The sequence below is a fragment of the Salvelinus sp. IW2-2015 genome, linkage group LG2 (assembly GCF_002910315.2).
Source record: "Salvelinus sp. IW2-2015 linkage group LG2, ASM291031v2, whole genome shotgun sequence".
Lineage (NCBI taxonomy): Eukaryota > Metazoa > Chordata > Actinopteri > Salmoniformes > Salmonidae > Salvelinus > Salvelinus sp. IW2-2015.
In genome coordinates, this window is record NC_036839.1 from 35,354,382 (window position 1) to 35,374,850 (window position 20,469).

General features: G+C 43.1%; 1 protein-coding gene across 1 annotated transcript in view; it reads left to right on the top strand.

Moving 5' to 3' along the window:
• LOC111979083 (MORC family CW-type zinc finger protein 3) overlaps positions 1-20,053 on the top strand; it is a 28,767-nt gene extending 8,714 nt beyond the window's left edge. The window contains exons 3-19 of the mRNA XM_024009373.2: positions 6-138; positions 542-774; positions 964-1,120; positions 1,445-1,586; positions 1,952-2,080; positions 2,449-2,568; positions 2,703-2,800; positions 3,002-3,109; positions 3,202-3,330; positions 3,538-3,612; positions 12,934-12,976; positions 13,139-13,252; positions 13,376-13,532; positions 13,622-13,706; positions 13,879-15,058; positions 15,316-15,539; positions 17,022-20,053. Of these exons, the coding sequence (XP_023865141.1) occupies positions 6-138; positions 542-774; positions 964-1,120; positions 1,445-1,586; positions 1,952-2,080; positions 2,449-2,568; positions 2,703-2,800; positions 3,002-3,109; positions 3,202-3,330; positions 3,538-3,612; positions 12,934-12,976; positions 13,139-13,252; positions 13,376-13,532; positions 13,622-13,706; positions 13,879-15,058; positions 15,316-15,539; positions 17,022-17,169 (3,275 nt within the window). The 3' untranslated portion in view covers positions 17,170-20,053. The remainder of the gene's footprint in view (positions 1-5; positions 139-541; positions 775-963; positions 1,121-1,444; positions 1,587-1,951; positions 2,081-2,448; positions 2,569-2,702; positions 2,801-3,001; positions 3,110-3,201; positions 3,331-3,537; positions 3,613-12,933; positions 12,977-13,138; positions 13,253-13,375; positions 13,533-13,621; positions 13,707-13,878; positions 15,059-15,315; positions 15,540-17,021) is intronic.
• Positions 20,054-20,469: the final 416 nt, after the last annotated feature.

The window sequence follows — 20,469 nt, forward strand, 5'->3', positions numbered from 1 at the left end:
CCCAGATAATGCCTATGATCCAGATGTCAATGCCAAGCAGTTCTGGATTGATAAGACCCAGTTTAAAGGCCAAGACTGCCTCATCTTCATGGACAATGGAAATGGGCTGGACTATGAAAAGATGCACAAGATGCTCAGGTATGGACAGTTCTCTGAACCGTTACCACTACTTTAGCAGGGTGAATCAGGATAGATAAAAGCCTGRACAAAAGTCCTGCAGAGAACACCCCCTTCGGGACCACCACGTGACATCCTGATGACACTGGTGAATGTCCTGAGAACGTCATGACTCCTCCGTGACGTCCAGGGAATTTACAGAAGTCCTCCCAGAGAACGTTCCCTTGGGACCATCATGTAACGTCTTGACGACTGGAAAAACAAATGTTCAGAGAACGTCCTGAAAACGTCCTAAGGGACGTCCCYGGAACAAACCAGGGACAAGTAAAAAAACAAATTAATGTCTGCTGTGCTATAAGAATGCAAGTTTCTGATTGATGTACATAGAAAACCACCATGTTTCTCTATCTTTCTCTCTCCTCAGCTTCGGTTACAGTGACAAGACAGTCATAAACGGCCAGCACCCGATTGGTCTCTACGGTAACGGTTTCAAGTCGGGGTCCATGCGCCTGGGACGAGACGCCATCGTGTTCTCCAAGTCTCTAGATGGAGACACCATGCATGTAGGCATGCTCTCACAGAGCTACCTGGCACAGATCAAAGCAGAGCAGATCATCGTACCCATTGTCTCCTTCCAACGCGTTGCACACAACCAGTATATCCTTTTATAGAGAGACTACACATACGCACTGCACATACACACACACGTCATAGTGCTTAAACTGTCATCAACTTCAAACAGTTTGGACAGGTGGGACGGTGATCTATAGATGTACTTGTACACAGTGTCATTTTATAGTCTGTCGGTTGTATTGTCCCTGTGTGTGTTGTCCTTGACTTCTGCACTCCGTGTGAATGAGAAGCACAAGGCCAGTCTGCAGGACATCCTGTATTACTCTCTCTTTAAGACGGAGAACGAGCTGCTCACAGAGCTCAAAGCCATCAACTCCACCTGCTCCATGGGCTCTTCAGGAACACGCATCATCATCTGGAGCCTGCGCAGGTCAGACACACACTCACACCTGGGTATTCCTCTCTTACACAGTCCGTATAAGGACATTTTCCTCTCTTTCCTTCTCCCTCAACTATTGAGTTTCGCTACGTGGAATTTACTTTCAAATGTTACTTCTCTTTTGAAATTGCCACTTTCGGCCGTCAGATTTCTCCCTTGGTGGAATTGTAGGTTTCACTTTAGTTTTCTCCTTGAACATAATCAAAACCTAAAATTCCACCATTAGGGGTCGGCACAGAGGCCCTTCTTGAGGTATGGAGCATGTAAAACGGTTGAGTAGGAGTCTATACAGTAAGTGTTTATTTTTGTCCACAGGACATTAACAGGACAGACAGAATTTGATTTCACAACATCCAGTTACGACATCAGAATCCCGTTGGATGTGTTGGAGAGCACCAGTGAGCAATACAGGCGGTCGGAGCTGCTCACAAAACCAGAGAGTTACTACTCGCTACGTGTGAGTATTAGTATTGTGATGTTATATTGACATTCCATACAGCATTTCTCACAACAGAGTAGCTTTAGCTAGATTCAAATACTTTATCCTTTGACTAGTGCAGTGTTTTCCAAACTCGGTTTTGCCTAGCACTACACAGCTGATTTAAAATAATCAAAGCTTGATGATGAGTTGATTATTTCAATCAGCTATGTAACGCTTGGGCAAAAACCAACATTTGCAACCCTTGGGGTCCCCTGGACAGAGTTTGTAAACACTGGACTTGTGTGTTATCATTTGTATGTGTGAAATTTTATTTCCCATTTTTCTGGTGTTGTATTTTGATTGTTTATTGTATTCTCTCAATGTGCTGTTTGTGTGCTCAGGCATACTGCAGTATTCTGTACCTGAAGCCGCGTATGCAGATCGTCATTCGAGGGCAGAAAGTGAAGACTGAGCTCATCTCCAAGAGCCTGGCATACATCGCTAAGGACTATTACAAGCCCAACTTTGTGGTATCCTACCCCACGCAGGAGCCTCTGTGGATGGCTTTACTGTGTGTGCCCGTGTTTGCGTTTTCCTGTGCGTGCGTTCGTGTTGTCACATCCTCGAGACACTAATTTTGTTTTCTTTTGGAGGGAAAATAGAAATAGGCAAATATGGGTACTCTACATACAAGAAATACCATCAGCCACTGCCATAGACACTACTTTTATAAGCTTGCAATAATAATCACTTACCTATGTTTAACTAATATTAGTTAGAACATTCCATAGCTAGATGTTCATGTTCAACACAGTGATACAATATGGTATTTTTCACAAAGGGAAGAGAATATGTCATCTTCTCTCCTTCCTGTTTGAGGCCTTAAGTCCTGTACCAGAACAGACGTATTCCCATCACCTTTGGGTACAACACCAAGAGCAAAGACCAATATGGCATCATGATGTACCACAAGAACCGCCTCATAAAACCTTATGAGCGAGTGGGCGTTCAACTCAAGGTAAAAGAGTGTATTTGTATGTTTGTGCGTGAGGTGTGTGGATTGTGCATAAGAAAAATTATTGCCATCCATTGTGGTAATCGGATGTCTCATGTCCTCCATCACTGACTCATAACCACCTCTAACCCCTTAAGGCCAACATCCAAGGTCTCGGGGTCATTGGGGTTATCGAGTGTAACTTTCTGGAGCCCACCCACAACAAGCAAGATTTTGACAATACCGACAAATACAGGTAAGGACTCTTACCGCATATAGGTGAAGAGGAGAGTGCTCCCTTCAAGAACACCGTTTTCCATTCAATGAAACAAAACAATCGGACTGTATTGCGGCCATCTGCCCACATACTTTAAAGATAGTGTACTTTWAATAATTTAGCTGGATAAAGCGGCACTACGTGAACTGTCATTGTTTATTTCTTATTTTCTTTGTGCAGGAAAACCATCAACAACTTAGGGGTTAAGCTGGAGGACTACTGGAAAGAGATCCGCTTTAAAAGAGACAAAGAAGATCCTAACAGCACCGTACCAGTGGAAGACACCATGTAAGTAAAACACTCCTCCATCTTCCTTTCTCCTTTCCTCTGTGTCGCCATCCCTCCTCTAACTGGTTCCTCTGCGTACCTCTACCCCATAGGAAGCGCCCGGACCAGAACTGGGTGCAATGTGACACCTGCCTGCGCTGGAGGAAGCTGCCAGATGGGATTGATTGCAGACTGCTCCCAGAGAAGTGGTTCTGCCACATGAACCCCGACCCCCAATTCAGGTGTGTCCCGAACCCACCTAGATGAAATGAACATGTTTATAAAGTGTTATAACATGTTGTGTGACCCCCACTCCCCCTGCCTTTGGGCCCCCTCGGTCTTTGTTTGTGTGCATGTCTACTTGCCTACCGGAGTGTATGTATTTGTGTGTGTACCTGTGTGTGTTGACGTTGCCATGGCAGTATATTCATTATCACCTGCCTTTCCAGGAGCTGCATGGTAGAGGAAGAGCCTGAAGACTCCGATGATGACCAACCTTCATACCAGAAAACCTACAAGCAACAGTGAGAACCCAAACATCTACCATATACTTAAGCAATAAGGCACGAGGGGGAGTGGTATATGGCCAATATACCACGGCTAAGGGCTGTTCTTGCGTATGATGCAATGCGGAGTGCTTGGATGCAGCCCTTAGCTGCTAAGGGTGCCTTATTGCTATTATAAACTGGTTACCATGGTAATTAGAGCAGTAAAAAAAAAATGTTTTGTCATACCCGTGGTATACGTTCTGATATACCACGGCTGTCAGCCAATCAGCATTCAGGGCTCGAACCAACCAGTTTATAATGAACAATTAATGCTGCATCTAAAGATATTTTCAATGCATAACTGAATATCTAGGCTATTTGCAGATAATTGACCTTAAGGCTGAAACATGCATCATTATTTTGTCTATGCATGGAGTGAAAAACCAACATTAGGCCTTTCGCAAAATGCGGTTAGATTGACAACAGTGCTTTGTGTGATTTGTTGATGGAAGCAAAAAATAATGGCAACATATTTCCCATGCTGGTTCGTGGCACAAGTTGCTTGTGTTTTCATTATGCTGCGAGTTTTCCCACCACAGTAACGTTTGGTAGTAGCCAGGCCATTTATTCTAGTTCAAAACATTTTAATTCTACCAAATGTTTTGCTGGACGCAGGTGATATCAAGTCTGTAGGTAGGCAGCCGCCTCTCTGTGCTAGTGGTGGCTGTTTAACAATCTGATGGCCTTGAGATTGAAAAACAGCTTCTATCTCTTTGTCCCAGCTTTGATGCACCTGTACTGACCTCGCCTTCAGGATGGTAGTGGGGTGAACAGGCAGTGGCTCCGGTGGTTATTGTCCTTGATGATCTTTTTTGCCTTCCTGTTACATTGGGTGTTGTAGGTGTCTTGGATGGCAGGTAGTTTGCCCCCGGTGATGCGTTGTGCAGACCGCACCACCCTCTGTAGAGCCCTGTGGTTGTGGGCGGTGCAGTTGCCGTACCAGGCGGTGATACAGCCCGACAGGATGCTCTCGATTGTGCACCTGTAGAAGTTAGTGCGGTTCTTTGGTGACAAGCCACATTTTTTCAGCCTCCTGAGGTTGAAGAGGCGCTGTTGCGCCTTCTTCACCACACTGTCTGTGTGTGTGGACCATTTCAGTTTGTCTGTGAAATGTACACCRAGGAACTTAAAACTTTCCACCTTCTCCACTACTGTCCCGTCTGTGGATACAGGGGTGCTCCCTCTGCTGTTTACTGAAGTCCACGATATTCTCTTTTGTTTTGCTGACATTGAGTGACAAGTTATTTTCCTAAAACCACACTCCGACCACCCTTACTTCCTCAATGTAGGCTGTCTCGTCGTTATTGGTAATCAAGCCTACCGCTGTAGTGTCGTCTACAAACTTGATGATTGAGTTGGACCCTTGCCTGGCCACGCAGTCATGGTTGAACAGGGAGTACAGGTGGGAGCTGAGAACGCACCCCTGTGAGGCTCCAGTGTTGAGGATCAGTGGAGTGGAGTTGTTGTTTCCTACCTTCACCGCCTGGGGGCGGCCCGTCAGGAAGTCAAGGACCCAATTGCACAGGGCGGGGTACATAGGTATTCCTCTTGTCCAGATGGGATAGGTTAGTGTGATGGTGATTGCATCGTCTGTGGACCTATTGGGGCAGTAAGCAAATTGGAGTGGATCTCGGGTGACGGTTAGGGTGGAGGTGATATGATCCTTGACTAGTCTCTCAAAGTACTTCATGATGACAGAAGTGAGTGCTACAGGGTGATAGTCATTTAGTTTAGTTACCTTAGCTTTCTTGGGAACAGGAACAGGGATTGAATATGTCCATAAACACGCCAGTCAGCTGGTCTGCGCATGCTCTGAGGATGCGGCTAGGGATGCCGTCTGGGCCGGCAGCCTTGCGAGGGTTAAACCTTTTAAATGTTTTACTCACGTCTGCCACGGAGAAGGAGAGCCCACAGTCTTTGGTAGTGGGCTGCGTCGGTGTCACTGTATTGTTCTCAAAGCGCACAAAATAAGTTGTTTAATTTGTCTGGAAGCAAGACGTCGATGTCCGGGGCAGGGCTGGTTTTCTTTTTGTAGTCCGTGATTGTCTGTAGACCCCGCCACCTACGTCTCGTGTTTGAGCCGTTGAATTGCGACTCCACTTTGTCTCTATACTGACACTTTGCTTGTTTGATTGCCTTGCGGAGGGAATAACTACACTGTTTTTATTTGGCCATGTTTCCAGTCGCCTTGCCATGATTAAATGCGGTGGTATGTGCTTTCAGTTTTGCGCGAATGCCGCCATCCATCCACGGTTTCTGGTTTGGATAGGTTTTATTAGTCACAGTGGGTAGAACATCTCCCATACACTTCCTTATAAACTCACTCACCGAGTCAGCGTATACGTCAATGTTATTGTCTGAGGCTACCCGGAACATATCCCAGTCCACGAGATCGAAGCAATCTTGAAGCGTGGAATCCGATTGGTCAGACCAGCGTTGGATAGACCTAAGCACGGGCGCTTCCTGTTTTAGTTTCTGCCTATAGGAGGGGAGCAACAAGATGGAGTCATGGTCGGATTTGCCAAAAGGAGGGCGGGGCCTTGTATGCATCGCGGAAGTTAGAGKAGCAATGGTCGAGCGTGTTATTCACTCGTGTACTGCAATCGATACGTTGATTTGAATTTAGGTAGCTTTGTTCTCAAATTAGCTTTGTTAAAATCCCCAGCTAAAATAAATACAGCCTCAGGATATATTGTTTCCAGTTTAGTTCCTTGACGATTGTCTTAGTATACGCTTGAGGGGGGATATACACGGCTGTGACGATATCCTAGGAGAGTTCTCTTGGGAGATAATACGGTTGGCATTTGCTTGTGAGGAATTTTAGGTCAAGTGAACAAAAGAACTTGAGTTCCTGTGTGTTACAATTACACCATGAGACATTAATCATGAAACATACACCTCCGCCCTTCTTACTGGAGAGATGTTTATTCCTGTCGGTGCGATGCACTGAAAATCCCGTTGGCTGTACAGACTCCGACAGCATGTCCCCAGCTAGCCATGTTTCTGTGAAACAGAGTATGTTACAATCACGGATATCTTTTTKGAAAGCAACTCTTGCCTTGATTTTGTCTACTTTGTTAACTTCTTTGGGACAGGGGGGCAGTATTGAGTAGCTTGGATAAAAAGGTGCCCAGAGTAAACTGCCTGCTACTCTGTCCTAAAAGCTAGAATATGCATATTATTAGTAGATTTGGATGGAAAACACTCTGAAGTTTCTAAAACTGTTTGAATGATGTCTGTGAGTAAAACAGAACTCATATGGCAGGCAAAAACCTGAGAGAAAAAATCCAACCAGGAAGTGGGAAATCTGAGGTTGGTCGTTTTTCAACTCATGCCCTATTGAAGATACAGTGGGATACTGGTCATGTTGCACTTCCTAAGGCTTCCACTAGATGTCAACAGTCTTTAGAACTTTGTTTGATGCTCCTACTGTGAAGTGGGGCCGAATGAGAGGGGATTGAGTAAGGTCTGCCATGAGCTGAACATGCGCTGACCATGCGCGTTCACGTGAGAGCGAGCTCTGTTCCATCGCATTTTTGAAGACAAAGGAATTCTCCGGTTGGAACATTATTGAAGATTTATGTTAAAAACATCCTAAAGATTGATTGTATACTTCGTTTGACATGTTTCTACGGACTGTAATATGACTTTTCGTCTGAACTTTTGCCTGGACCTGCGCGCGCGTCGTGAGTTTAGATTGTGATCATCAAAGGTAAGTGAATGTTTATGATGTTATTTCTGACTTCTGTTGACTGCACAATATGGAGGATATCTTTTTGTCTTGTTTGGGCTCTGAGCGCCGTACTCAGATTATTGCATGATTTGCTTTTTCCGGAAAGCTTTTTTTTTTTTTTTAATCTGACACAGCGGTTGCATTAAGGAGAAGTGTATCTAAAGTTCCATGCATAACACTTGTATTTTCATCAACATTTATAATGAGTATTTCTGTAAATTGATGTGGCTCTCTGTAAAATCACCGGATGTTTTTGGAACTACTGAACATAACGCGCCAATGTATACTGAGATGTTTTGATATAAATATGAACTTTATCGAACGAAACATACATGTATTGTGTAACATAAAGTTCTATGAGTGTCATCTGATGAAGATCATCAAAGGTTAGTGATTCATTTTAACTCTATTTATGCTTTTTGTGACTCCTCTCTTTGGCTGGAAAAATGGCTGTGTTTTTCTGTGGCTATGTACTGACCTAACACAATCGTTTGGTTTGCTTTCGTCGTAAAGCCTTTTTGAAATCTGACACGTTGGCTGGATTCACAACAAGTGTAGCTTTAATTTGCTATATTGCATGTGTGATTTCATGAAAGTAACATTTTTATAGTAATTTATTTGAATTTGGCSCTCTGCATTTTCACTGGATGTTGGCCATGCGGGATGCTAGCGTCCCAAATATCCCAGAGAGGTTAACTAGGGACTGGACGTAAGCGAGTAATATACTCTGGGTGGTGTGCGCACATCCGAAGCCTCACTAGAAACCTGCTCTGGCACCCTCTCCTCCAGCGGCGTTGTTTTGGGTGGGCCTCTGGAATCGGTTCAAATGCCGTGAGAAGTGCAGACAAAGGATCTACGTATACCGGTGACATTATTTGATAACTGGTTAGATGCCGTTATGTATTTCAAAACTTAGCTGTAAGCTAGGGGTTGATAGCAACTGGCTGACGCATACAGTGCTAATGTAACRTTAGCAGGCTGGTAGGGCTAACAACCATACAAGCTGATTTGTAACAAAAAATTACATTTAAACCAGTAGTCATGAGTGCAAACAATTTGGTTTAATTTATGACATGAATTTGACATTCTAAGGAATTCTGATTTGGTTTTATGTAATAACTTGAAAAATGGAAAGTGAGGTAACTTTGCGTTGGGACTTTTGATGTGTATACTAATGCAAATCCATATGTTACATGTGGTTACGTTTATACTACCTACCCTTTAAACGATGAATGAGCAGTGGCAAATTCAAATACTTCCCATTCAAGCCTATGGAGCTTTTTTATTAACAATTAAAATGCTTATAGTTCAAAAAGTATAAATGGTATCAAAATTCTGAATGCAAGAAATCTAAGTTAGGTAATTCTGCACGTGTGAACATTGGTTTGGAGTTGATAGCTTAAACGGTGAAAGGAGATAACTAGAATAAAAGAAATTAGCATTCAAGCCCATGGGTCTTTTTGCCATTAAAATGCATTGGGAGCTCATTTAAATATTGTTGTAGTACAAAAAGTATAAATGCTATAAAAATATTTTCTCAAGCAATATAAGTTGGGGCAGTCTGTAGGTTTTAAAAGTTTGTTTCGTATTCATAACTTCAATTGTTTAAGCTCTAGAGTGGATGGAAGAAATATAATTATAACTACAGTGGGGAGAACAAGTATTTGATACACTGATGATTTTGCAGGTTTTCCTACTTACAAAGCATGTAGAGGTCTTTAATTTTTATCATAGGTACACTTCAACTGTGAGAGACGGAATCTAAAACAAAAATCCAGAAAATCACATTGTATGATTTTTTAAAGTAATGTATTTGCATTTTATTGCATGACATAAGTATTTGATCACCTACCAACCAGTAAGAATTCCGGCTCTCACAGACCTGTTAGTTTTTCTTTAAGAAGCCCTCCTGTTCTCCACTCATTACCTGTATTAACTGCACCTGTTTGAACTCGTTACCTGTATAAAAGACACCTGTCCACACACTCAATCAAACAGACTCCAAACTCTCCACAATGGCCAAGACCAGAGAGCTGTGTAAGGACATCAGGGCTAAAATTGTAGACCTGCACAATGCTGGGATGGGCTACAGGACAATAGGCAAGCAGCTTGGTGAGAAGGCAACAACTGTTTCCGCAATTATTAGAAAATGGAAGAAGTTCAAGATGACGGTCAATCACCTTCGGTCTGGGGCTCCATGCAAGATCTCACCTCGTGGGGCATCAATGTTCATCAAAAATCCAGAAAATCACATTGTATGATTTTTAAGTAATTCATTTGCATTTTATTGCATGAYATAAGTATTTGATACATCAGAAAAGCAGACCTTAATATTTGGTACAGAAACCTTTGTTTGCAATTACAAAGATCATACGTTTCCTGTAGTTCTTGACCAGGTTTGCACACACTGCAGCAGCGATTTTGGCCCACTCCTCCATACAGACAGGGGGTACCTGTCCACACACTCAATCAAACAGACTCCAACCTCTCCACAATGGCCAAGACCAGAGAGCTGTGTAAGGACATCAGGGATGTACCCCCTCCGACGCGTGGCTCCAGCTGCAGGACGCTGTCAAAGGGGATGAACCCGGGGATCAGGAGCAGACCGGCACCCCTGCTGATGTGCAAGAACCTGTCACGCCAGCTGAGGCACGGGAACCTGACAGATCGCTTGAGCCATGAAAGCCCAACGATCCGGCTGAGGCAGGGGAGCCTGTAGCAGTTCCCGGGCCCAACGTCATTACTCTGTCAATATACTTTTGGTCATATAGTGTGTCAATCTTAATACATTGGATTGTGGGGCAATCGCATCACACATTTTATCAGAAATACCTACACTCACTACTACACTTTTTTAATACACTCTCCTAGAATACCACAGTATATGGAAAATGTGATAATAGAGTACAGAAGACAAGGAGGGATTGAAGTTTTAAATTAAACTTTTATCACAACGGTTTGGACAACAGCAGGATTTTCTTGAAGTTCTCTCTGGGCTGAATCGGGATCAGTGGGAAGAGGGACCCACTGACAGGATAAGGTCACCCATTCCCTCATAGCACCTCTGCCCCCAGGGGGATACACAAGTCGAGTCACTAGTTCAATTTCAATCTACTTTAAGTTATAAACAAAGCAAATTGATAGAATTTGCAGGAAATGTTCATAACATGATTTTGTCTGATTTACGTAATCGGACAGGGACACAGAAGATTGTGTGACTTATCCTTCAGAGCTGTTAGGAAAGAAAAGTCTGTGTCAAATACTGTATGTTCAAATACTATACTTTGAGAGTTTTCTCTAGCCTGCCTGGAGTGTCAGATGGCCAGGGTTTGCAATTTTGGGACTATTCTATTGGTCCATTAAGCCAGGCTAGCTCAATCAAGCAAAAATAAAGTGATTGTGTGGGTACATGTAGTGATTCACACCTGTATCCCGAAGCCCTGGGCTAATGCAACCAGTGCTACGTTCTATCTAGAGTCCTGCATGGGCATGACTTTTTAGCGCAAGCCCTACCCAGGCCTGATTGCTCAACCCGAAATTAGAAATACAGTAACTTCGTTAGTATTTATAGCTGATCGTCTCTGTCTGTCCCTAGCTCCCAGTGTTGCCCCATGCACTGTGAGTATCCGTAGACATGGCTCCGTTTGGGCTGCTCAATGATGACACGAGAGAGCTGTAAGCTGACAATAGCTAGCTACTTTTCGTCACTTTAAACAGCTGTAACTTTTAATGAAAATTTCAGTTTTGTAAAAGTTCAGACAAAGTAGTTGATGCGGTTACTCAAACACTTGTCCTTTTTGATTGGTAACAGATCAATCTGTTCTGTTTCCAGATTTGAATAGCAGATAAGTAGACCAAGAAGTCATGCCCTCTAACTTGTTGGGAAAATGTTTAAAATGTCAGTTATTTATATATCGTTGGCACGGTAAGTAAAACCGCTATATTGATTGATCGGTAGAATATATTATTGTTCCGATTTCAGATTTGAAAAGCAGAGAAGTAGCTAATTTGTGTCAATTTGCTTTGTTGCATTTACAGTGAATGGAATGTTAAAAGTGGTGTCACAATGGGACCTTTTAGAATGTTGATGAAATCCCATGAAAGTGGATGGAGGACAAAAATAAGGACAAAAATCTTAACAATTTAAAAAGTATAAAAGATGTCAAAAGGTTGTATGTAAGCAACTCAATCCAAACGGTGTAAGTGCAAAAGAATAAGAAGTATGTTGAAGATTTAAAGTGGGGGACAATTTTTTTGCCAACTGCTTCAGCAAGCACACCTAACTGTTGACTTGACAGATTAATGTGCAAGTTCTCACTTCATTTTGCAACACAGTAGGCAAGGAGTTGACGTTGTASCGTCAGGTCCATTATTGGCACCCTTGATAAAGATGAACAAAAAATGATGTATACAGTAAATCTAAATTCTGTGCTATATTGTTTTATTATTTTATATACATTGCTTAGAGAAAGATTTTGTTTAACAAGTAATATTTTGTTCTAAAAAAGATAATGTCAAAAGTATTTGTACTCTTGTAAATTAATTAATCTCAGTTTAAGGAACTGTATTGTGGCCTTTCGTGGCTTCCTGTTTCACTGGGGTATAAACATTAGGTAACATGCATGTAAATTCCTTGTCATCCATCACCATGGGAAAAGGAAAAGAACTCACAAACGAAAAGAGACATGGTTGTTGACCTTTATAAATCTGGCAATGGCAAAAAAAAAGATACTACCTATTAGGGCAACAATTTAGAAGTTTAAAACCGTTGGAAGAGTGGTAAACTTGCCTAGTATTGGATGCATGTGTATCTTGTCCCCACGCACAGTGAGGAAGATGGTTCAGGAGGCAAAAAAAGTAGGAGAATTACAAAATTTTGTCACATCACCGGGTCACCACGTCTCCAAATCTAGAATAAGACGCCACCTCCATGCCAATAGGTTCCTTAGAATGGTTGCAAGAAAAAGCCTTTATTGAGAGCAACAAACAAATGTACATGCCTAGAGTTTGATAAACAGCTTTGCCACTTGGATTGGAACCGGTGCTATGGTCAGATGACAGATCTCTGTGGGCATGCACACCAGTCAGTGGTGGGTTTGGCGACAAAATAAGGATGCATGTGCAGAAAATAACCGCATACCTACTGTAAAATATGGTGGTGGATCTTGACTAAAAGGTCAATGTTATGGTGCTATTTTGCTTCCAATGGTCCTGGGGCACTTGTTAAGGTCAACAGCATCATTAACTTTACCAAATACCAGGACATTTTAGCCAAAAACTTGGTTGCCTCCCCTTGGAGGCTGAAACTTGGAGGCCGCAAGTGAAACTTCCAGCAAGACAATATCCCCAAGCACACATCAAAATCGAGAAATTGTTAATTGACGACAAAATCAGTCTCCCGACTTGAACCCCATTGAAAACCTTTTGCTCATCTTTATCAAGGGTGCCAATCATTTCGGACCTGATAGGCGATTCCATAGAATGTGTATGATGTCAGCAGGTGAGATTTAATGCAATTATGGCTTTTAATTTTCAAATAAATTAAACTGTGCTTTATTTCACAGTGAAAGGAACACCAAAATGCAGCAGGAGTGGAAACGACAACAGGTTAGCTATTTCTGTGTGTGTCTGTCTGCCTGTCTATGTATGTGTCACACCCTGGTTCATGCCTACACATGATTTGTTCTACCTTATATTTTGTGTACCCTGCCCAAACTACCCTGTTGTGTATGTCCTAATGCCCGGCTCTGGGGTGTGTGTGTGTGTCAGTATGAAGATGAGCAGAAGAAGGCGGAGCGGATGCGGATCGCAGCGCTGGCTCGGCAGAACGAGGCTCTGAGGCGCCAACAGGAGGACCTGAAACTGCAGCTTATAAAGACATCAGTGGGTCTAGATATGTCATATAGCAGCACCTAGTACAGAGGCGAGGAGGACTAGCTAGTTGAATAAAAACAGCCAATACAAAGTCTTCCTACTCATGTCCTTCCCTTCCTCTGTCGTTTGTAGAGCTTCAGGACAGCTGTACAGATGTCTCCAGCTTCTGCTCCCCCCACAGTCAGAGTTAATGTGAAGGCACCACTGAGCACTAGGGCTACCACAGCATCACCACTCAGTGCTAGGCCCAGATCATCTCCTCTCAGGATCTCTCCCCTCACACAATCAGGTACGTCTACTGTGAACTGCGTATGTTATGTTGATGGGGATGTTTTTGATAATGTAGGTGTTGATATAAATGTATATCTCTCTTCATAGGGACCAGCCCTTCCTCCAACCACATGCCCATCATCTCTAGCGTTTGCTCTCTTTCAACCCCTCCAGCCCCTTCAACACCTTCAAGGTAGGGCCACTGTCTGAGTGGTAGTCTCTCTTCTCTTGTATGCTCTCTCTCGCTCTCTGTCTCTCTCGTAGTGTTTGTACTACGTATCATTGCCACAAGGGACAGAGAATTTCTGTCAATAATCATTGTTATTTGTTTAATGGTGCATAATAAGCCCCCATATCCTCTGTAGAATGAAGAGAACATTGGCCATGACCTCTGAAAGGGACACCAAAAGACCCAGGGTGAACGGTTTCCACCAAAACACCTCTATGGGATCYGCATCAACGGCAGCAGAGACGAATGTGTCATCCCCATCAGTCATCATCCCTATTGACGATGACGATGATGAGATCACAGATGACGATGACATTGTTATCTTGGAGACCAACAGCACCCCTATTCCAAAGAAGGCAACCTTTGACATGGCCAAGGTAAAGTCAGAGAGTAGGGCTGTGGAAACACCTTCTGGCACTGGCAACATTAGGACCAATGGCATAGGAACAAGCTCCGTGGAGACGGGAACCGCAGCGACCAACCTCTCCCCTCTACCACCTTCCTCAGAGCAGATGAGCATCACCACCCAGACAGACATACGGGGCGAAGTGAAGGATGAAGAGGAGCAGCGAAAGAAAAAGGAAGAAGTAGAAAAGGAGAAGGAGAGAATAGAGAACCGGACAAAAGTGAAGAACAAAGAAGAGGATGACAAGAAGAGGGAGAAGGAGGAAAGAGATAGGAAGAGAACAGAACCAGGCCCATCCTCTGCAGGCCCATCCTCTGCAGGCCTATCCTCTGCAGGCCTATCCTCTGCAGGCCCATCCTCTGCAGGTCCCTCCACACCAGGCCCCTCCACACCAGGCCCCTCCACACCAGGCCCCTCCACACCAGGCCCATCCTCTGCAGGCCCATCCTCTGCAGGCCCATCCTCTGCAGCCCCATCCACACCAGGACCATCCACACCAGGCCCATCCACACCAGGTCCATCCTCTGCAGGCCCATTTTCTGCTGGCCCATCTGTCCCAGACCCATCAGACCTTCCTCGGATTGACTTCCGTAACCTGTCAGAGGCCCAGGATCAGCAAGATCAGCTGCTGGAGCTAATGCAGGCTGCAGCCCATGAGAGGGACCAGTTCAAGGAGCAGGTCCACAAGCTGACCTGCCAGCTCCATGACCTGGAGGGCAGCATGCAGGAGCATTCCCGGGCCGCTGTGAAGAGAGAGCAATGCCACCTGGCCTGTCAGACTGGAGCAGGGGATGGAGAACGGGAGCAGGCAGAGGGGAGTAAGGTCAGTGACCAGCTGGCTGTACAGGTAGACACTCTGCTCCAGGACCTCAGCAACGCCAACTGTGAACGTGACATGCTACGCTCCCAGGTGAGTGGCCATTTTATCCCACCAACCTTTATAAGTATGCTGTTGATATTTTACCATACCATGAAAAAGGCTAGCTTGATGGAAACCTGATGTACCAGGTGTGTGGAGGATGATGAGGTGGTGATGGGGCAATGCATCATACTGTGTGTAAGTGAACATGAATCAGTTTGTCTATCTGATGTGATTTCTTATCTTCCTCAGCATAATCATCTGCCGTCCATTCCCTTTTGTGTCCCTGTCTACTCTCCCACCCCCAGGTGGAGGCTATGAAAGAGGAGAGGGGCAACCTCTGGTCCCAGTGTGAGACGCTGCAGCTGGACGTGGTGGAGCTGAGGAGGGAGAAACAAGAGTGGGAGAAAGAGAAAGAGGAGAGAGAGAAACAGGAGAGAGAAGCAGCTCAGGCTGCAGCTGCCCAGACAGAGAGGGGAGACGTAGCAGCCACTAGTGCTGCTAATGGCTCGACCTCGGAGGCACCCCAGACGTGAGGATAAGATTTTCACTTCTGTTTCCTTCAGTATTCCTGTATGGTCATCAACTCACCAGTGGGTTCAGAAAGTATTCATACCCCTTGACTTAATCCACCTTTTGTTGTGTTACAGCCTGAATTCAAAATGGATGAAATTGAAAAATGTTCTCACCCACAGAATACCTTATAATGACAGTGAAAACATGTTTTTAGACATTTTTGCACAATTATTGAAAATGAAATATATGAAATATCTAGATTACATATTATTCACACCCAAGTCAATACATGTTAGAAACATCTTTGGCAGTGATTACAGTTGTGAGTCTTTCTGGGTAAGTTTCTAAGAGCTTTGCACACCTGGATTGTACAATATTTGTAAATTATTGTTTTTTWAAAATCTTCAAGCTCTTAAGTTGGTTGCTGATCATTGCTAGACAGCCTTTTTAAGTCTTGCCATAGATTTTCAAGCAACTTTAAGTTTATTGTCCTGCTTAAAGGTTAATTTGTCTCCCATTGTCTGTTAGAATGCAGACTGAACCAGATTTTCCTCTAGGATTTTGCCTGTGCTTAGCTCTATTCTGTTTTGTCCTAAAATACTCTTTAGTTCTTGCCAAGGACAAGCATACCCATAACATGATGCAGCCACCACCATGCCTGGAAATATGAAGTGTGGTACTCAGTGATGTTTGTGTTGGATTTGCCCTAATCATAGCATTTTATATTCAGGACAGAAACTGCCTTATTTGCGAACAGGATTCATGTTTTGGAATATTTTTTATTCTGTACAGGCTTTCTTCTCTTCACTTTCTTTTCTTCTCTTCTGTAATGTAGTGGAGTAACAATGTTGTTGATCCATCCTCAGTTTTCTCCTATCACAGCCATTAAACTCTGTTTTAATGTCACCATTGGCCTCATGGTGAAATCCCTGAGCATTTTCCTTCCTCTCCGGCAACTGAGTGTATTGATACACCATCCAAAGTGTAATAACTTCACCATGCTTAATTAAAGGGATATTCAATGTCTTCTTTAAAAAAATAATATTTATACCCATCTACCAATAGGTTCCCTTCTTTGCGAGGCATTGGAAAAACTGGTCTTTGTGGTTGAATCTGTTTGAAATTCACTGCTCAACTGAGGGACCTTACATATGATTATCTGTGGGGTACAGAGATGAGGTAGTCATTTAAAAAAAAACGTATTACCTGACTTGTTAAGCACATTTTTACTCCAGAACTTATATAGGCCTACCAAAACAAAGGGGATGAATACTTATTGACTTAAGACATTTAAACTTTTCATTTTTTATTAATTTGTAAAATAATAATTCCACTTTGACATAATGGGGTATTGTGTTTAGGCCCGTGACAGTCAATTTAATCCATTTTAAATTCAGGCTGTAACACAACAAATTGTGGAGAAAGTCAAGGGGTGTGAATACTTTCTGAAGGCACTGTACATGAACACCCTTTTTCCCTTTGTCTGTCTCTCTCTCAGATTGAGGGAGCTTCGGAGGAGCATTGGTCGTCTCCTTGTCACGTTTGTCCCGGCGTTGGACCTCGAACAAGTCAACTACGACTGTCCAGTCATCGACGAGATCCTCGATCAGGTTCTTACTGATGTGGAGACGTTGGGGCCTGCGTAAGGGCCTGGGGCGGGATATGGATGGAGGGGTTGTCCTCCATCTAACTCTGTGAGGAGAGGCAGACCTGGAGATGGTCACAGAGACTTCCTGCCTCTCCTTTTACCTCRGCGTTTTTACACTTTTTAAATGTATTTTCTATGGATTTTTTACAAGTGAAAGAGGGAATGAACTGAAAAGTATTTATTTGTATTGCTGTACAAACACTTTTATATTGTTCCATGACCATGGTGGTACTTAATGATGCAACAAACAGTAAGCTATTTTGCACTGAAACTTTGGGGTTACTGAGTTCAACCTCTCCTTCTCACAAACACTTACTACTCCAATGTGGATGGAGGCTCTAGAATCTTGTCAGTGTTCCGGGAAGATGTTTTTCTCTTCGATAACAGGTGACCACAGTGAACTTTCCTGGAATGATGTCAGGAACAGAGGAGTTTTCACTTGATGAGTTAAGGGACGTAGTCTCCGCCATGATCTGCTCTGTGGCTTGGTAGAAGGACCCCCTTCTCTCCCAAAACAGATCTAGCCATCAGTTCTACATCGTTCCCAGATCAAGACAGATTAAGTTCAGTATTCAATGTTGCATTCACTCTTATGTGCTCATGTTCATTTATATGCTAAGAAATAATGAAGACTTTTTCACCCAAATCTTGAGTTAACATATATTTTTATTTTGTGTTGTATGTTTTATAACTAGGAGTACGATATCCATAACCTCTCCCCTCACTCTTGTCACACGTTTGTCTTATCAGAGTACTATCAATCCCTCTCTGTTCTTTTGAGCTGAGACTGATGTTTCTCTTGAAATAACAGGGTTTTTGCACTCCAGAGGATTTCAAACTTATTCCTACCTCTGGGACGCTAACAAAATTATTAAGTAAAAGTTAAGTTCCGTATGCGGGCGGAGATTGTAATGCAAGAGATGGGGGATGAGTCCAGAGAGGTGCAGTGCATTCAGACCCCTTGACTTTTTCCACATTTTGTTACGTTACAGCCTTATTCTAAAATTGATCAAATAGTTTCCCCCCCCTCATCGATCTACACACAATACCCCATAATGACAAAGCAAAAACAGTTTGACAATTTTGCTAATTTATAAAAAATAAAACCTGAAATATTACATTTACATAAGTATTCAGACCCTTTGCTCAGTACTTTGTTGAAGCACCTTAGGCTGCGATTACAGCCTTGAGTCTTCTTAGGTTTTTTACGTTACAAGCTTGGCACCTGTATTTGGGGAGTTTCTCCCATTCTTCTCTGCAGATCCTCTCAAGCTCTGTCAAGTTGGATGGGCAGCGTTGCTGCACAGCTATTTTCAGGTCTCTCCAGAGATGTTCGATCGGGTTAAAGTCTGGGCTCTGGCTGGGCCACTCAAGGACATTGAGACTTGTCCCAAAGCCACTCCTGCGTTGTCTTGGCTGTGTGCTTAGGGTCGTTGTCCTGTTAGAAGGTGAACCGTCGCCCCAGTCTGAGGTACTGAGTGCTCTGGATCAGGTTTTCATCAAGGATCTCTGTACTTTGCTCTGTTCATCTTTCCCTTGATCCTGTCTAGTCTCCCAGTCCCTGCCGCTGAAAAACATCCCCACATCATGATGCTGCCACCAACATGCTTCACCGTAGGGATGGTGCCATGTGTCCTTCAGACGTGACGCTTACCATTCAGGCCCAGGAGTTCAATCTTGGTTTCATCAGACCAGAGAATCTTGTTTCTCATGGACTTTAGGTGCCTTTTGGCAAACTCCAAGCGGGCTGTCATGTGTCTTTTACTGAGGAGTGGCTTCCATCTGGCCACTCTACCATAAAGGCCTGATTGGTGAAGTGCTGCAGAGATGGTTGTCCTTCTGGAAGGTTCTCCCATCTCAACAGAGTAACTCTAGAGCTCTGTCAGTGATCATCGTGTTCTTGGTCACCTCCCTGACCAAGGSCCTTCTCCCCCAATTGCTCAGTTTGGCCGGGCGGCCAGCTTGTGGAAGAGTCGTGGTGGATCCTAACTTCTTCCAATTAAGAATGGAGGAGGCCACTGTGTTCTTGGGGCCCTTAAATGCTGCAGAAATGTTTTGGTACCCTTCCCCAGATTTGTGCCTCGACACAATCAATTCTCGTAGCTCTACGGATAATTCCCTTGACCTCATGGCTTGGTTTTTTCTCTGACAGGCACTGTCAACTGTGGGACCTTATAGACAGGTGTGTGCCTTTCCAAATCATGTCCAATCAAATTAATTTACCCCAGGTGGACTCCCAAGTTGTTGAAACATCAAGGATGATCAATGGAAACCGGATGCCCCTGAGCTCAATTTCAAGTCTCATTGCGAAAGTGTCTGAATACTTACGTAAATAAGGTGTTTTTTATTTTTAATAAATGAGCAAAAATGTCTGAAMCTGTTTTTGCTTTGTCGATATTGGGTATTGTGTGTAGATTGCTGAGGAAAAATATTTATTTAATCCATCTTAGAATAAGGCTGTAATGTAATTTTTTKGGGGGRAAAGTCAAGTGGTCTGAATACTTTCTGAAAGCACTGTATTTCAAAGCAGGATCAAATTGTTAGCCAGCACAAACTACTCCAAACTTTCTAGTTCATGAAGAAAGATTGACTCATTGAGGTCATGCAACTGACTCAATATCTTCAATGATCCATATTTAACTGAACCTTTTATTAATAAACTGGAAAATCAGCAGCTATATGTGGAATGTTTATCAAAGTTAACTGGTTAATTTATTCATCCTGGTTAATTTATTGATTTGTGATTCATCCCTCAATTGGGATTAGAGAGTGGGAATGTGCTTTGTTTTCTCGACACGAGGGAATTTTGGTTGTCCTTTTAGCAATGCAACTGTCCCGGATGTATTATTTCTTTAAAAAATATATTTATTTTTTTCACTGTTCTAACGAAGCGTTGACTTTTTTTTCAATGTATAGCCTCTACAAAAGATACATTAATGCTGTAATACATTACCAACATTGCTTCTAAAAGTATGCAATGAAAAAACAGACCTAGAAATCCCAATAACATTTACTGACTAACGAATCCTCTGTCACTTTCACAATTCCATACATGATCAGCAATAATTTACTAGGTTGGGAAGGCATCAAAACTGAAACATTAAAGTCATTCGGTGTCATTAGAAGAGCACCTAGCTTCAAAACGAAAGTATATTTGCTGAATGGTTGGGCAATATAACAAACTTACAATTTACCTGAAATTACATTACATCAAACACTTACAAGGGCTTGCATGTCATCTGTTATTCTGCTATACTGATATGTCTGGAATGCAGATTTACAGATTTTAAATTACCCA